General features: G+C 49.9%; 4 protein-coding genes across 4 annotated transcripts; 1 reads left to right on the forward strand and 3 right to left on the reverse strand.

Moving 5' to 3' along the window:
• Positions 1–997: 997 nt before the first annotated feature.
• ALTATR162_LOCUS895 (uncharacterized protein) lies at positions 998–3787 on the reverse strand (the record flags this gene model as incomplete). The annotated part of the gene is made up of 2 exons (XM_043308489.1): positions 998–3464; positions 3519–3787. 2 exons carry the CDS (start codon positions 3785–3787, stop codon positions 998–1000), a joined length of 2736 nt encoding a protein of 911 aa, XP_043164424.1.
• A 5377-nt stretch (positions 3788–9164) lies between these two features.
• On the reverse strand, positions 9165–10231 carry ALTATR162_LOCUS896 (uncharacterized protein; the record flags this gene model as incomplete). Its single annotated transcript, XM_043308490.1, has 2 exons — positions 9165–9694; positions 9745–10231. 2 exons carry the CDS (start codon positions 10229–10231, stop codon positions 9165–9167), a joined length of 1017 nt encoding a protein of 338 aa, XP_043164425.1.
• Positions 10232–11237: 1006 nt separating this feature from the next.
• ALTATR162_LOCUS897 (uncharacterized protein) lies at positions 11238–14448 on the forward strand (the record flags this gene model as incomplete). Its single annotated transcript, XM_043308491.1, has 4 exons — positions 11238–11422; positions 11488–13415; positions 13727–13975; positions 14021–14448. 4 exons carry the CDS (start codon positions 11238–11240, stop codon positions 14446–14448), a joined length of 2790 nt encoding a protein of 929 aa, XP_043164426.1.
• A 1244-nt stretch (positions 14449–15692) lies between these two features.
• Positions 15693–17004, reverse strand: ALTATR162_LOCUS898 (uncharacterized protein; the record flags this gene model as incomplete). Its single annotated transcript, XM_043308492.1, has 3 exons — positions 15693–15730; positions 15783–16342; positions 16391–17004. The coding sequence occupies 3 exons, from the start codon at positions 17002–17004 to the stop codon at positions 15693–15695; spliced, it is 1212 nt and encodes a 403-aa protein (XP_043164427.1).
• Positions 17005–17286: the final 282 nt, after the last annotated feature.

Below are 17286 nucleotides of genomic sequence, written 5' to 3' on the forward strand. Positions count from 1 at the left end.
TTGATGTGATAGACCACTGTCCTAAGGCGCGTGTATGATGTATCCAAATGCCGTCTAGACTGCGTGGCAGAGATCGAGGATCATAGGCAGAAGCTGGATGCTTGCTTGGACTGCTGCGTAGGCGATGGTGTTTTGCGACGGAAGAAGGAATTGGTGTCGTCGCGATTTCCGACGCCGCAATGTGAGGTGAAGTCGGTTATGGGCTGGCACGGGGCGCGTCGAACAATTGTGGTAAGCCGAATGTGACGGGAAAACTAGCCGCACGCAAGAATATTGATTAAGAGTCTCGTCGTGATAAAGACTGAAAAGCAAAGAAGGTGTCGGTGTTGGTGGTGGAGGTTGAATGTGTATTTTTGATATTAACGAGGCTCTCTCACCTGCAAACGCTTTCGCGCGAGCTGTCAAATGATGGTGTGGAGCGGCATGGGCTGGCTTTGAGTGGAATGAGTGTGAGGAAAAGGCAGATATCATTCACGCGAGAAGAAGCATGCAGAGTAGCGGCATGACCAACAAGATGTGAATAAGACAAGGTAACATCTTGTACTGATTTGAGCGATACGACAATGGCCTTTTGCTGTCACAGATGTCGTGGAAACTGACGGTTTATGGACCGTATCGCTGTAACATCTGGAGGATTGCTTCCTTGCCTGGTTGTGATAAACGACGCACCCTACGCATGCGGTCTCAGCCATGCTGCAGAAGCGTAGAGCCGCTCGTTTTGTTGTGTGCTATGGGGATGCAAAACAGACGAAGTAATATAACATTAGAGGCGCCATAATACCCCGTATACATATTAGAGTTAAGAGCAAATTGCTAGTATTCGAAAACTAGTTTTTGAAGCGACCTATCTGGATATATATACATTATAACGTCCAACTATTCCTGCGAAATGTCATGACCACCGTAATCCGTATCATCTCAAGTACTTTCGTGCGCCTCGCATTGTCTTATAACTATCAGGGATATCCTCCGTAGAGAGTTTCTTGTCATGTCGTCATCACCTCTTGAGTGGCATAACCATATCCCGGACTCGTTCCCATGTATACTCGTATCTCTCGTTTGCGTCATCCACTCCATGGATGAGCTCTAGATGGTCTTTGTAGTCAGCTCTCCCCTTCTCATTGACCCCGAATAATTCTACAGACACACAGCCTAGAAATGCGCAGGGGTTGCCAGCAAATTTTGGAATGAGGCTCTTGCGCAGTTGTCTGTCTATGATGCTATGGGCGGTCTCTAGATGGCGTGCAAACGGAGCGCAGGACCACGATCTGCTGGAATAGAACCTGAATTGAATATTGGAGTTGCAATCGGTTATAGGACAGCTAAAGGTAGCGACGTACTGGTCCTTCAGGTGGGCATGCGGCGCGCCTGCAGCAGGATGTTCCTGGATGATGTGGTCTTGAAACAGTGACTTTTCTCCATTGTATACTGTAGGGTCCGTACAGCCTGAAACAAAACAACTGGTTTTTATATGAATTTGCAATTCATGCTCGGCCAGATCGCCTTTGCGGGCGTATGACTTGTTGCAACCTGTTGTTCCACATTTCCATGATTTCCCGGCTTTGGCCTTAGTCTTGTCCTTTGTTGGTAACAATAGTGCTGTGTGCTCGCAGTTGTACGAATGGAGCTTCATGATATCTAGATCTGTTGCTGTATAACCGCAGCCGTTAGATGCATTTGAACAGGGAAACACGAAGCGTGTGGCTGTAGATACAGTTGTCGTCGAGTCGGAACCTGCAGCTTCCGCAACTTTCCACTGCTTAGCCGTCGTGCTAGAGGTTCGGATGACGTTGACGGACGCCATCTGCCGGACGAACTCGGCCGGGTCGCCCGTCAGTGAGGATAAGAACTGACTCCGGTTCGTAGAGTCCAGCTTTACTGGAGCCTCACCACCCAAGAGCAATGCATCAATTGCCTCGTTATGCATGTGATCCGGGGCCATCCTTTGCTCGCCAATGTCGTTCAGTAATATGGCATGGTCTAGCAGAACATCTTCATGCTTGTCATCGTCATCCAATTTGTTGTCCTTGATGATGTCCTGAGAACTGGTTTTTGTTTCCTGGTTCGGTGGCACTGTGTTATCAATGTGTGCCATCAGTTGCAGCAAGGTCTGTCGTGCCTGTGAAGTCTGGCCGGCACCGATCTGTATTTGCAAAGTTTCCAGGGCGTATTGGGCTGATGAAGGTGCTTCCGACTGACGTTTGGCATTATGGGTTTCCATAGTCGTCGGCTCATGGTCATACCGGTCTCGACGTTGGGTAGTGTCATGATGTCGAGCTTCGCCATCCCCTTCTGCATCGGCAACTCTCCGCTTTCGCTTTCGGCTCACGGCATCCGCTTGTTGTGGTAGTAGGAGTTGGTCATTCGTAGCGATCACATGTTTCTGAAACGGAAACTTGTCTGCCGTAAGCTTCACACGCTGCTGCCAAGCGTCGTTCGTAGAGTACGATTGCGCATATATCAACCCCACGCCCTTGGAGCGAGCTGTCCGGGTGTGAGCTAGCTCGTTCGCGAGCGTGTCCATCGAGAAACCAGTTTTTACTTCTGGCCCGAGTGCCATCAGATCCGCAGCACTGCCGAACCGCAACGCATGCATACTCATCGATAACGTGTTTCCGAGAATAGCATTGGCCTTGATCAGAATTTTGTTGCCCCTTTGCCTGGGAGCTAAGCTCTCGTAGTCGGGGGTGTTCGTCGTTGATATTGCAGCGCAGAGTACGGGGCGACCGGGACGACGCCATCTAATCGTACGATCCTGGCGCGCCTTAGCGATGGATAGCACTTGGTTAATCGAGGTTCCTTGTGTGTTGCCCGATCGAAGTGCTAAGACAAGTATGATCTTGACCGCGCAAAGGATGTTGTCGGAACCGTCTGGAAGGGCGTTGCGGGAGACATAGAAGAACATCTTTTCGTCATCTTTCATCCCTTTCGCGTTCCTCATCTTTACTCTCGTGATAATGTCTTTGATGGTGCCGCCTTGGCCGACCACCAACTCCAGGTCGGAGTACCTAAGTCCTGGAAGGTCGGGTCGCTTGTCCTTACCCTTGGATGAGTCACCGAGCAGATCACCGCCCCGGCAGTTGAAGCACGCCGTCAGAACGATGATGGCGATGTCATTGAGTAGCATGCTCCAGCTTTGTGTGCCCGTCGTAATGGCGTCGTGATATAGAGCCCTCACAAGCCGCCGAACGACTACGGCTCCAACAGGTTCCCTCGAACGGGTCAACTCACGGGTCAACTGCCCTTCACGCAGGAGCTGGTCCAAGGCCCCTTGAAGTTGAGCACTCCCATGTGCGCTGAGGTGCCACTCTTCGTACTTGAAGATCAGTGTCTTGTTTAGATATAGTAGGCCGTGTCGCACGGTCTCGTAGTTGAGGATGCCATTAGTTCCTCGACCGCTATGGATGGAGGCGAAGTGAACGATGAACCTGGTCAGGTCTTCGTGCGTGGGCATTGTACGTTTCCTATGCCGGTCAGCGTTAGGGAACCAAAAACTAGATTTTAGGACGGCCTCTCACGGTTTCAACAGCAGCTGCTCCCGGAACGCTGTCAAGCGATTCCACCATAACCAGCAGGCGTATCGCTCGTGCCACTTCCCACTTTGGGTCAATTGCCTAATCCATTTCTTGCTTTCGGTTCGCGAGAAAGGGGCCTCCAGCATTGCTTTTATGGACTTGTGACCGACATGCTTGAATTCGGCGCCGGGTTCGTCGAAGTCGACATCGGAACTGTCGTATGCCGGGTCGTCTTCAGCCATGGCATCTTTAGACTTGACAGTCGAGGGCATACTGGCTGTCGATTTCGAATGCTTGGTTCTAGCTGCGAGGCGAGGCCAGCACTCACAGGAAATGGCATAGGCACTGCTGAGTGTTGTATGAAACCCTACTGAGGGGCGTAGAGGACTGAACGTTCTGGTTCACTGCACACGTCTCGCGAAAACCGGCAGGAGGTAAAAGTTGGACGGCATGGGGAGATGGACGACAGTGAGCGGGAGGGTTTGTGAATTCTTTCGAGAGGAAGGTACCATCATTCAGGCATATGTCATTGAGCTCCGATACAACTGCGCTTGGTCCAGACGGAAGGAGCGCTCGGTGATGCAGACTGTCAACACCATGGCGCCACAGCATCGGGAAATCAGTTTCCTGGGTGCCGCACGGTTGAGTGAGGTCGTCGAGTGAGCACGTGGACCTGGAAGGAGCCTCTGCCCGTACCTGCATCAGTGAGAACTGCCTGGCCCAAACTGCAAGAGCATAGACTCGGACGCGCGCGGTTTGCCAGGCCATGCTCTCATTGAGAGGCGCGAAATTAGTAGAGGGCCATAGGACAGGCGTAGTCTTTCTGTAATAGCCCACAGCAAGGAAACTGGTTTTTCACTGGTTGGCTTCCCTTTGCTATGACGGCGTGCGCCATATGCTCTTTGATCATGCATTGGGGATGAGCATTCGACAGCTGGCGGCTGCTGAACATTCGGCGAAACGCATGTCTTGAAACCCATGCGCACGCATTGACGCGCAATATTATATGCTATGATCTCTAGTATAGAGTGCATGCATTCAACATCAGTTGAGTCGTGATGCTGGTGATTGTGGTGTTGAAGCATGCGCAAGAGGAGTGGGGTGGTAGGGGTTTGACGGCGGGTGATGCTGGCAAGGCCTGTCCGTCAAGCTAGTCTGCACTAAGCCTTGCCGAATGAGAGAACCAACCCAATCAAACATGAGGCGCTTCACGGAAGGAATGATGAGGACCGGACCCGGCGATTGTACCTTGGACTCTTATGCAGGCTTTTGCGCTGGCTACTAAAGCGGTAAAAGCTGCCAAAGAGCGTCTTGAAGGTAGTAGCTATGATGTTCTTGCACACTCTTGTACGAAACGAGTGTGCGCTAAACTACTCTACGTGACTGTGACGTTTCGTACAATAGCGACCTTCCTCGTCGACGTCCATACTAACCAGTACTTACCGATCCGCACTTGATGACATATACAATCAAGGCACACTCTTCAAGCCACTGCAAGGCGCCAATAACACCCGAACAAGATCATGCATCGTGGTGAAGAACCTATTGATCCTGGCGATCGCCCGCCGCAGCCATGACCTGATTGCTTGATGCGCTTTGAATGACGTCGCCACCACGAGTCGATGGAACTCTAGTTTGTAGACAAAGTCGCCACCATGGAAGTGGAACCCATGATTTTTTTTTGGACTATGGGGAAAATGCTGTTCGCAAAGAACCTATTGTAATGCTGTTGCACGTCGTGAAGCAACTACACTCCACAACCATGAGAAGGCACTGCATCGTTTTTGGAGAGCGGGCTCGCCACGTACTAGGCTACCTGGGTTTTGAGAATACAGTCTGTAATTGACGATGCGACTCTGGAATACATGTAGCGCTCGTCTGGAAATGTCTGATTACGATAACATAACTTTGGTGTGCTCTTCTGAAGACGTGGATATGAGATGAAGACGTAGGTTGAGATTGGGAGACTAGGATACAGAGATGCGGAGTAAGGTGTGTGATTTTCAGAGTTGGATCTTCAAAACTGTGGCACACGACAGAAGAACAAAAGCCCGAACATCGAGATGTCTTTCGACGCGTTGTGGCTACACCGCAAACGACACATATGCCCCTGCATATGCGTCTTCATTGGGTAGATACTGCGACAAGGCAGTGTATGCAGCGAGAAAGTAATGCAGCGAGCGATAGTTATACACACGACAAGCTAACCCAATGCACTGCATAACCATGGTATGCGGGGCTCTCGATGTTTTCGGGTGATTAGCTGCACCTCGGAAGTCAGGGGGCTCGACGCTCCGGGCCACGCTCAGCTCCCTGGAGCGGTACGCCGCGGCACTACCTCCACAAAAACAATTTGCAATATATATATCAAAATATTCCTTTCTTCTTCGCCTTCGGGCTTATGGTCAATTTGAAACGATACAGAGAAGATTAGCATGGCCCCTGCACTAAGGATGACACGCTCAATCAAAGAGAAGCTACCATTTTTTTGCTCTTTGATTTCGCTCCTTCGTTGATGTTATGGTGCGATGACCTGTGTTCGAGTCCGGAGCAAGTCTTCTTTTTGTGCTCTTTTTGCCGCGCAAAGACCCAGCCACTTTTGAACACCAGACTTCTGCATCCAACATTCCTTCAGCACTACGCTACATACATGCAATAAGTTTTCCATGCGAATCTCTCCAAGCTCTACTATCGGATCTACACAGTTGCCAGATCAAGGAAAAAAATACGGTAGCTTCTTTTTGATTGAGCGTGTCATCCTTAGTGCAGGGGCCATTCTCATGGGTGGCGGAGGCGTTTATCTCGCCTTTTGGCCTTGCTGTGTTGTACTTCGTGAGCTCAACAATCGTTACAAAACTTTCCACGACCACCACGTAGCCGTCAGGCTGCACTTATCTCCTTCTTCCCCGAAAGCGCGAATAGCTATGTAGACGGCAACGTTCGATGATGAAAATTTCCAGTGCTTGCAGAACGAACGCTGCCATGTTTGTCGCGCCTGTACAGGATCTGGACTTCTCCTAAACCCGAACCAGCAGCAGTCAATACCTTTATACCCCGAAAGAGGTTTTGTTAGTGCCGATTACTGAGCCTAGTATCGAAGCACCTTTGGGGTAAATCCTTGAATGGTTTCCGCACTTATCCACCAGGCGCTGGCAGGGTCTGGATTGCTCCTGTCCCTTACCAGCAACATCTCTTAGGTGCTAAACCGGTCCTGTATATATTAGTGAAACGCCGTGAGATTTTTTCTCATGATTTCGGATTTCAGACTTCCTTGGTGGCGAGTTCCTGCCACCTGTCTCCGATGTTTAGTGGGTGGAGAGTATGTCCATAGTGCAGTCGGCTGACGCGTTTGGTAGCAGGATACCAGAGACAAGATCGCAATTTTTCGGTTTCGGGCCATCCAGCCAGTGGAAAAGCCGATGCAAGCGTGGAGTAGCTTTGTCGGCACTACCATCCATCATCAGCGACGACCATCCTCCAGCTTGTCGTCGTCGCTATCATCAAGAACCTGATACAGGCTGTCCACTTGCAGCATACACAAGAGAGAATGAAAATGGTTTCAATACGTCTTGGTGATTCCTGGAACACTTCATGACGAATCACGTTTTGTTTGGAGATCACAAAGTATACTGAAGACCTTCAGGCGCCGCTATTACTGCGGCCTTACACCGCCTTGTGCTCATGTTACATATGTTCTGTGTGTGAGGTCGATTTACACTCTAAGACGCATAACGTTTCCTAAAGGCATATATCCTGTTTTACAATAGCATGTATTGAAGCAAGAGATCGTGTAATAGCATCCATTGACGTCATCTAAACCTTTAGCACGACGGCTAAGTAGTGTAAAGTTGCGGAAGCCGCAGGTGCCGATTCGACGACAACTGTATCTGCAGCCACACCCCTCACATTTTCCTGCTCAAATGCATCCAACGGCTTCGAGTATACAGTGACAGATCTAAATATAATAAAGCTCTATTCGTATAACTGCAGGTACACAACACCATTGTCACCAACAAAGGACAAGACCAAGGCCAAAGCTGGGAAATCATGGAAATGTGGAACAACAGGTTGCAACAAGTCATACGCCCGCAAAGGCGATCTGGCCGAGCATGAATTGAAAATTCATATCAGAACCAGTTGTTTTGTTTCAGGCTGTACGGACCCTACAGTATACAATGGAGAAAAGTCACTGTTTCAAGACCACATCATCTAGGAACATCCTGCTGCAGGCGGGCCGCATGCCCACCTGAAGGACCAGTACGTCGTCACCTTTAGCTGTTCTGTAGTCGATTGCAGCTCTAATACTCAGTCCAGGTTCTATTCTAGCAGATCGTGGTCATGCGCTCCGTTTGCGCGCCATCTAGAGACCGCTAGACTCCGCAACAAGCAATCCAATCAATCTCAGAGTCGTCGATTGACTTGATTGTCAGCAGCCTAGCTGCTGATTGATTGTGGATTGATTGAAGCTATTTTGAAGTAGCTCAGATTGACTTGATTGACTTGATTGGTTAATTTATACATAGGAGTTATCGAATCTCCGAGGCAGATGCCGAATTCGTGATAAGCTGTTTCATCGGCTTATATGCACGTGACTTTCTTATCATCACGTGATGTCACAGACAATGCAGGCGGACTACTCGATCTTAATCTACATTCCTGGAATAACGATCTGACCAATCTAACCAATCTAATCAATCAATCTGAAGGTCTAAGATTGATTTGCTTGCAGATTGGCGCAAATTCAAGAAGGGACGGATTGGATTGATTAGATTGGTTAAACCAATCAAGTCAATCAATCCGTTCAATCCAGATTGCTTGTTGCGGACTGTGGAGACCGCCCATGGTATCACAGATGGGGAACGGCGCAAGAGCCTCCTTCCAAAATTCGCCGGCAACCCCTGCGTATTTCCAGGCTCTGTGTCTGTGGAGTTATTCGGAGTCAATGGCAAGGGCAAATCTGACTACAAAGACCATCTGGGTCTCATCCACGGTGTGGATGACGCAAACGAGAGATACGAGTATTCATGGGAACGAGTTCGGGATATGGTTATGCCACCCAAGAGGTGATGACGAGATGACAAGAAACTCTCTACAGAGGATATCTCTGATAGTAGTATGATGACAATTCTAGGCGCGTGGACTTGCCTTATGCTCATGTCACAGATTCTAGGCGTGAAGTTGATTTACACTCTAAGGCGCATAGTATATCCTAGACGTATACATCGTGTTTTACATTAACATATAGCAGAGTAAAATATATTGTATACATCTAGGTAGATTATAACAGGTGTGCTTCAATAAGTAAGCTTCTTCTTGATAGGCATTTAACTCTGCCACGAACCTCGTGCAGGCTAGCATACAGCTAATGCCGACCCATTCGCAAGGAAGACAGCGAGTTCGACTCTATTCTATCATCACTGCGTAACTGTATATCTGCCGCATACAAAGAGTGTAAACAACAGCTGGCTTATTTTTACATCGACTCCTGGAACACTTCACGAGTTTATGACTATTTGACTGGAAATCTCAAGGTGCTGCGTAAATTCTTTACGCATACTTATCGTCATGCTTCCTCGAACAGCAGATCCTGCATACTCCACCTAAATTTGAAGCGTGCAGTCGATTCGGATCGTTTGACGTCGATATCATTCAGACTCCGCCTCCCCACCCTAATACCAGGTATACTACTAGTCCCAAAAGTGCATCCCATCCTAACGCTTTGACTGCATATCCACCGTTTCCCAAAGACCCTAAAACACCACCAAGTGTGAGATCCTTCCTCATCATCGCGGCATTTGCGACTGCGAAGCCGCCAGATACAGTGATACACTTGACTACATCCGCATCCCTCAGGCTCATGGCCGAGGAGTGCGGTAGTAATAGAACAGCGCGCGTTACAAGGAGTAGAACGCTGAAGATCGAGTTGGATCGTAGGGCTGGAAGAGCGAGTAGAGCTGCGTTGAGTAGGATGTTCGGGATTTGCAGTGTTGCTATTGGCTTGCGACGCTTGGGCGCCGAATCGGATTTAGCTGCGTTGTTTGCAGCTGACGTGGGAGCTATATCCGGAGATGAAAGATGCAGCTGGATAAGGAAAAGTAAGACCGCGAAGGAAATGGGTAGGATCTGGCCGAGTAAAATGTACGTGCGTATCGTTGAGGTATCGTATCTGCGTGCTCTCGCTGATTACATGTTAGCATGCCCGCCTTTAGGTGACTTGTAGAATGCATACTTTTTTGCCCCATGTAGATGTTCCAGAACCACGTCGCTAGTATCGCAGTCTGGGTCCATACCGCATTCGGCGCGTCTTTGACTAGATCTTGTGCAAAGTCTTGGAACAGGGTTGACTCTAACGTCCATGTCTTCAGTTTTCCCACGCTGACATTGCTGAAGCTCCGGGTCTGATCTCCACTCCATTCCAGATAGTGCGTTATTAGGAACATGAGCATGTGATAAGATAATGTCGCGAAGCTGATTGAGGCAAGGAACGCGTAGATCTTGATGTGACGCGCTCGCACCGCCTTCGCTGCACCGAGTTTTTCATCATTTGACGAACTGGATGTGTGAAAGATAACCGTGTATTGATTGTATAGCGAGTAGATAATCGCAATAGTCGCGTAAAGTGCTGCGACGATATAAGAAAGGAAAATAGTGGTGCCGATGTAGCTGTTGGGTGGTGTGGCGTAATACACCAACGCATCGTAACTAGGGATTTCCATTTTGATCGTCAAGACTGGTTATGAGGCTTTGAACATGGGGAAAGGACATATATGACTAAAGAGCGATGTATATATTGTCGTGGCTAGAGAGGTTTCAAAAGTGTGCGATGATGCCTGACGTCATGACACACTGGCTGTCTGAGAGGTCGGGCGACGCGACACTTCGGCGATTCTTCCCCCTGCTGAACCCACACGCAACCATCACGAACTGCTCGTTCATCTACACACAGGATTCGGAAATCATCGTTGAAGTTGTTCGTCACGCTCGCTGCTCATCATTGTGCCAGCTTGAGGGATTCACGGTCCCAACCTCATCAGATCAGCTTCTTGCGTCACAGCGGCACACAACACCTGTTACACCACGTTACGCGTTATACAGCCATCATCTATATGGAGTCGCTACCGAGACACCACCACGATTGCGGTGCGATAGTTTTGGCATCAAATTGTTTTTACAACGCGTCGAGAACTTACCTGCGTGCGCATTGCGTCGCCACCGACCGGACAGGAGAAAGGCACTCAAACAGTTCTTCCTGCGCGATTCACCCTGTAAGCTTTGGGAAATCAGATGTAGAGATCAGTGGCTCAACACCTTGGTGGAGCGAATAGGATGATCAGTGAGTATACCACAGAACCGCAGGCTCGTCAAAATGAACGCCTTGGACAGACTATGGCTGGAGTCATCGATGCTCAGCATCATAATACAGGTTCAGGCGTCCAGAGATATCCCATAGTAGTGCAGACCCCGCAGATTGTGACTCATACTAATTGCACCTGTTCTACGAGTGATATCACGTGCTCTTCCAATAGGAGGTCTGCGATGCTCCTGCGGGGATAGCATTCACTGTCCCTGCCAAGACACATCAGGCAACAGCCCACACGGTGAAGTATATCAGGAGCGTCTCGCCTGTTTCCCAGCTGAATCCCATGTCAACACTTTCTCGCGTAAACTAATCCCCGCCCAATTGTAACCAATCTACACTAGAGCAAAGACACAGTCGCAATCATGGCTAGCATTAGCTCTTCCCGTCGTGTCTGCGGCTGTTACGTATTCCACCCAGAGACGTACGAGCGGACTTACCTTCCTCAAGTAAAGCTTGATGCTCACACAACAATCTTTTCAACGGCCGCCCGCACCGTCCTGACGCAGACATTCGTCAACCGTTCGAGGGAGTCGTTGAATGAGATCCGGTTCGTCTCGCCCTACAGCCGAAATGTACGTTGCCTGAACAAGGTCACCGACTAACGTCACATAGATACGCATTTCCGTTGTTCGACGGCGTGAGTGTTGTCGACTTCTTCTGCCAAATCGGCGAACGCACTATCTACGGCCTGGTCAAAGAGAAGAATGAAGCCAAAAAGACCTACGAGGAGGCCAAGAAGCGCGGCGAAAGCGCAGCGCTACTTGAGCAACTGCCTGACGCGGCAGATGTCTTCACAACTGCTGTTGGTAACATTCCAAACGGCGCATCTGTACACATATCCATCAAATACATCCAAGAGTTAAAGCACGATGCCGAAGTCGATGGTATAAGACTTACCATCCCTGCGTCGATTTCACCCCGTTATAGATCCTATCCGGGCAAGCTCCAAGAAACCTCTGCAGACATCGATTCGAAGGGGATCTCAATAACAGTCGATGTAAGGATGGCGCAAGGTATCCCTATCAAGAAAGTTATATCCCCATCACACCCCATTGAAGTTACCCTCGGATCGCTCTCAACGAGCACTATGGACGAAGAGTCTTCGGTTTCGAAAGGCTCCGCAACCCTCGCCTTGGGTACCACCGAATTCGAGAAGGACTTTGTTTTACAGGTGGTTGCAAAAGACGTTGGGATACCTCAGGCGATCCTCGAGACACACCCAACGCTCCCCAATCAGCGCGCGTTGATGACGACATTGGTGCCGAAATTCAACCTCAAGTCGCAAAAGCCCGAGATCATCTTCATCGCGGACCGTTCGGGTAGCATGGGAGGCCACATATCCACTCTGGTCTCGGCACTCAAAGTATTCTTGAAATCGATCCCCATTGGTTGTTCGTTCAACATCTGCTCGTTTGGGAGCAGTCACTCGTTTCTTTGGCCAGAGAGTCAGACGTATGGCCAGGATACACTTGCAAAGGCTATCCAACATGTCGAAACGTTTGGGGCAAACTTTGGTGGGACAGAAACTCTCGCTGCGGTCAAGGCTTGTTTCGAAGCTCGCAACACTGAACTTCAAACCGAACTCATGCTACTTACCGATGGCGATATCTGGTCACAAGAACAGTTGTTCGACTACATCTCCAAGAATACGAAGAATGGAGACGTTCGTGTATTCCCTATTGGAATAGGTGGAGTTGTTTCTACTGCGCTCATTGAAGGTGTCGCGCGAGCGGGGAGAGGTTTTGCGCAGATGGTCGCAGACAGCGAAAAGCTCGATAGCAAGATCGTTCGTATGCTTAAGGGCGCACTCACGCCACACATCAAAGACTACTGTCTCGAAGTCAAGTACGAAGATGACAGCGTCGATTCTGTTACCGACAGCCTACGTGTTGAACTCAATATTGCCGATAAGGAGGGAGAGCAAGAGAGAGCCACTGTCTCCGATGCGAAGCCCATCTCACTCTACGACCCTGACGCCCAAGAAGAGCATCCCAAGGATGGCGAGTCCAAGGACATATTCGAAGGTCTGCCCGAGCTCAAGCGCCCGGTCTTCTTGCAGACACCCCATGAAATACCGTCGCTCTTTCCGTTCAATCGTACATGTGTTTACCTGCTGATGTCTCCGGAGTCATCGCATCTACAGCCGAAGAGTGTCGTACTTAGAGGTACCTCACCACAAGGTCCACTGGAGCTTGAGATACCGGTTGAAGTGCGAGAGGAGGCTGACGAAATGATTCATCAGCTGGCGGCGCGCAAAGCAACACAGGAACTCGAAGAGGGCCATGGTTGGCTGTCCGAAGCTGCCGTTGGTGATACCGGCGTACTATTCAAGGACAAATATCGCGCCCAGTTCCCTCTACTCCAGAGACGCGAGGCTATTCGTCTCGGCGTCGAGTTTCAGGTCGGCGGCAAGTATTGTTCCTTCGTAGCCGTAGAAACCAACGAGACCGAAATTGTCGAGAAGCGTAGCAAAGCACTAGACACGATGCTGAACCGGGGTGATGAGACAGATGACAACGATTGGGAGGTCTTGGAGGATGGTAAGTACACCTCATTCTCAGACTTGATATCGCTGACATTAGGTCCCTAACAGAAGCCCAAGTGTCGACAGCCAATTCTCAGGTGTTTGGTATGCCGTCAGCCCGTTCCCAGATGCAACGCATGTCAGCCCCTGCATATGGGAGGGGACCATCCAGTGGGGTTCGCAGGCAGCTCGCTAGCAAAGCAGCCCGTAAGTCTGCCCCATCTCCGACCGGGGGCGTCAAAAAACCTCCGCGAAAGAGACGCTCGACTTCTACAAGGGATCCTTGGACTACGAAGAAGAAGCGTAAGAGTACTAACAAGACTACAGCGCCATCGGCAGGCTTCTCAGCGTTCGCACAATCTTCTCCAGGCGGCGGTGGTGCTCGCTCTGCAGGGAAAGGCTTGGGTCGAGGCGGCGCTATGCGTCACCGCAAAGTTGCTCCTCAAGTTCGAGCTGAAACTGATTGTGATAACGTGACTGGTTTGAAAGTGGCAAAGCTTGACGAGGCCAGTTCGGATGAAGACTTGGGCTTTGCCCTGATGGACAACGACCTCGATGATTCTGCCGTATTTGCAGGTAAGAGACCACTCAACTGCAAGCAAAAGCTTGCTAACGAGATAGTTTACTCGCCAGTGTCGCCTACTTTACCGAACAGCAAGAGGCAGAAAATGGAGGAAACCGGTAAGAACATGGCTCCTCACATGTTCTTTTCGCATCCTGACATGAATCCAGGCACCCTCCTCCAGCGTCTCATCGCGCGTCAATCTTTTGAAGGCTCGTGGGTGGCTATTGATAAGCTACCTTGCGATGAGATGAAGCTTGACCGCGATGCTGCTAGCAAAGCCGTTGCTCAACTTACCGAGACGAATGCTGACCGCATTCTGGCTACTGCGACCGTGGTCCTCTTTCTGGAGAAAAAGATGCAGGACGAAGAAGAGACGTGGGAGTTGGTTGTTGAGAAGGCGCGTGCGTGGCTTGAGGGCGAGGTGGCAGAGGATGTCCTCGCTCAAGTATGGCAATTGGCTGAGGCCGTCATTGAGAAGATTTGAGTGCTCAATTTATCTCTTGAGTATCTCTAGGGGGTACTATCAGATAACAGCGGCTTGACATTCTTTCTTTCATACTGTATATGCTAGGGTAAAGGCGTGGTTAGAAAATGGGAGACCAAGGTGGGAGACCAAGAGGTTGGGAGTCGCAGACACCCTAGCTCAAACGTAAACTCAAAATCTCGTTGTAGCTCTCTCTTCCACTCCGCAATCTCTCAACAACAACACAATCCGAGATGCAGCGTCAACACCTGCCATCCGCACATCTCAACAACAGCGATGAGGAAAATCACTGCTTATATAAGCATCAGTGGGGACTTGAGGCCGCTTATGCCCGCTCTAGAGCTGGGGTTTCATTTCGTATAGATGTTTTGTTTCAAGGTCTCTTTGTGTTGCTACTTTAAGACATTACGACTTAATCGAGGGTGGATTAAAATATGGTGACGTTTTGTTTGATGCCTGATCCATTCACATGATAGATTCCTCTTTATATGCTTCAAAAGTCGAGCACGTGATTGAAGACACGTAGCGATAGAGTAAGTCTGTAAGTGCAATCACCTCGAAGTAACGTTGACAAACAGAATAGTATAATAGCAACGTCAGAACGGCTTGCGAGATATTTTACGGTAACCAAAAGATCCTCAGTGTTAGACGCGGGATCTACACACTGTCTGAATACATCGCATTGGATACACGCCTCCTGGCCGCGTTGATTACATCATAGTCACAGCGATTCTATCATTGGGACAAATGACCCGGACATCTCAAGTTTCCGCGACAGAGGCGGAAAGCTGCTCACTTGTCACGGCTTGGCTGACATTTTGGCTACTCCAAAAAAACTCCGTCGACTATTATGAGCGCGTGCGAGCGCTAAATTGGAATGTTGACGGTTACTTCTGATTGTTTTGGTCCTAGCCAGTGGTCACTGTTTGCCTGGATCTGGACCTTACCCCAGTGGTGTTCTAGACGACCTAGTGTAATGGACTGAGCGAGGGATCGCCCAGAGTACGTGCGGGCCATCAACTTGACAAATGTTAATCTCTAAACAGGAGACCTGCGGGGCAATATAAGCGACACTGCTTCGCAGGGAAGGCGGATTTGCCTCTTCCCAAAGATACAAATCCCACATATGAGTAAATCCGCGAAATAGAAAGCAATGAAGAGTAGGTGAAGTGTATGCTAGAGGCGTATCAGCGTGGCGTCAACGATGACAGCTTCACAAAGCAGTCTTTTCAAGGCCAATCGATTCAATAGTCTATGGTCTGCTTGATGGCGTCGTAAACCCCTGTTAACGTTAGCAAAAGAGAACATCCGCATGTCAATACGTCGTGACTCACTAGTAACATCCGGAATGACAAACTGCTCAAACATGAGCCCGGTGTGTGTTGCCCATCCTGTCACTCTCTTTACAGGCGCTTCTAGCCTGAGGAATGCTTTCTCCTGAATCGTAGCAGCGACCTCAGCACCGACACCTGCATTCATCATGCTCTCATGAACTACAATGGCTCTTCCAGTCTTCTTCACGCTTTCCAGGACTGTCTCTCGGTCCCAGGGGTATATCGTCCGGAGATCTATCAGCTCAACGCTGCACCCGAAATCCTTCTCTGCTGCTGCTATCGCCGCTGAGCATGTGTATAGTGGCGTGCCGTATGAGACTATCGTCACGTCCTTACCCTTCTTGAGAACTTCAGCCTTGTCGAGCGGGAGGTAAAACGCATCGACTGGTACATGCTCGACAGCAGCGCGGTATAATATCTTAGGCTCCATAAATATGACAGGGTCCTGACAGCGTATTGCGGAAAGGAGGAGTCCTTTAGCTTGAACGGGTGAGCGGGGTATTACGACGCGTAGGCCAGGCGTGTGGGTGAAGAGGGCTTCTGGGGATTGCGTGTGGTAGCTGATGACGTGTGAGTAGATGTCTATATGGAGATTTGTGGTGCCTTACAGTGCGCCATGTCCGACACTGCCTGATGGCATGCGGATTACTAGCCCTCCACAGTTGACGCCGGTGCTCCCCGACCGGTATCTGTATTTGGCCGCTTCGTTGTGTATTTGGTCGAAGGCCGGGAAGACATAGTCGGCAAATTGAACTTCTGCTACAGGCTTCATGCCTTCTGCGGCTGCTCCGATAGCGAAGCCTACAAGTCCCTGCTCACTCAAGGGAGTGTTGAAGACGCGTTCTGTGCCAAAATCTCCGGCCAAGTTCATGGTACATCTGAAGACGCCTCCAAATTGCACATCTTCTCCAAACACCATGACGCGTTCATCTGTTTGCAATGCATATCGCAGGGCTTCATTAATGGCGGTGTAGAGGTTTATGCGCTTTGTCTGACCCTTTTGTATGTCTGCAGGCAACTCGGAGTTTGAGAGGGACGACTTGGCGGTGTGGTGGAGGATGGGCGTTGTATCGTACTCGACTGTGCCATTGAGGCGTGCGCCAGGTGCCGCAGCAGAGTATTGTTTGCGTTGGAGATGGTGTTGACAGCGGGGTCGAAGTGGTGCTTGAGGGCGAAGCAGATAGCGCGACAATGCGCGGATTGAAGGTGTTCTAGCAGCCATGTCTATGGAAACGAAAGCAGCGAGTTTACCCAGAACTCTTGCAAAGATACATGCAATAAAGACATGCTGGGCCCAAACATGTGAGCCGACGGTTGTGCGGTTGTATGTTGCGGCTACCCGCGGCTCTCCAGGTTTCAACTGTCGCGGAGTTAAGCGAGCAGGCGCCCGGAGAGGAAGGTGGCAGCACGTGATTGAGGTCTCGCCAAGACTAAAGCTGCTGCACAATGACGAACGACGCCATGATGGTTCCCACGGCAGGTGGAGACTAGCGTACGCATCTCG

The sequence above is a fragment of the Alternaria atra genome (genome assembly GCF_907166805.1).
Source record: "Alternaria atra isolate CS162 genome assembly, contig: 21, whole genome shotgun sequence".
In the NCBI taxonomy this organism is placed as follows: Eukaryota; Fungi; Ascomycota; class Dothideomycetes; order Pleosporales; family Pleosporaceae; genus Alternaria; species Alternaria atra.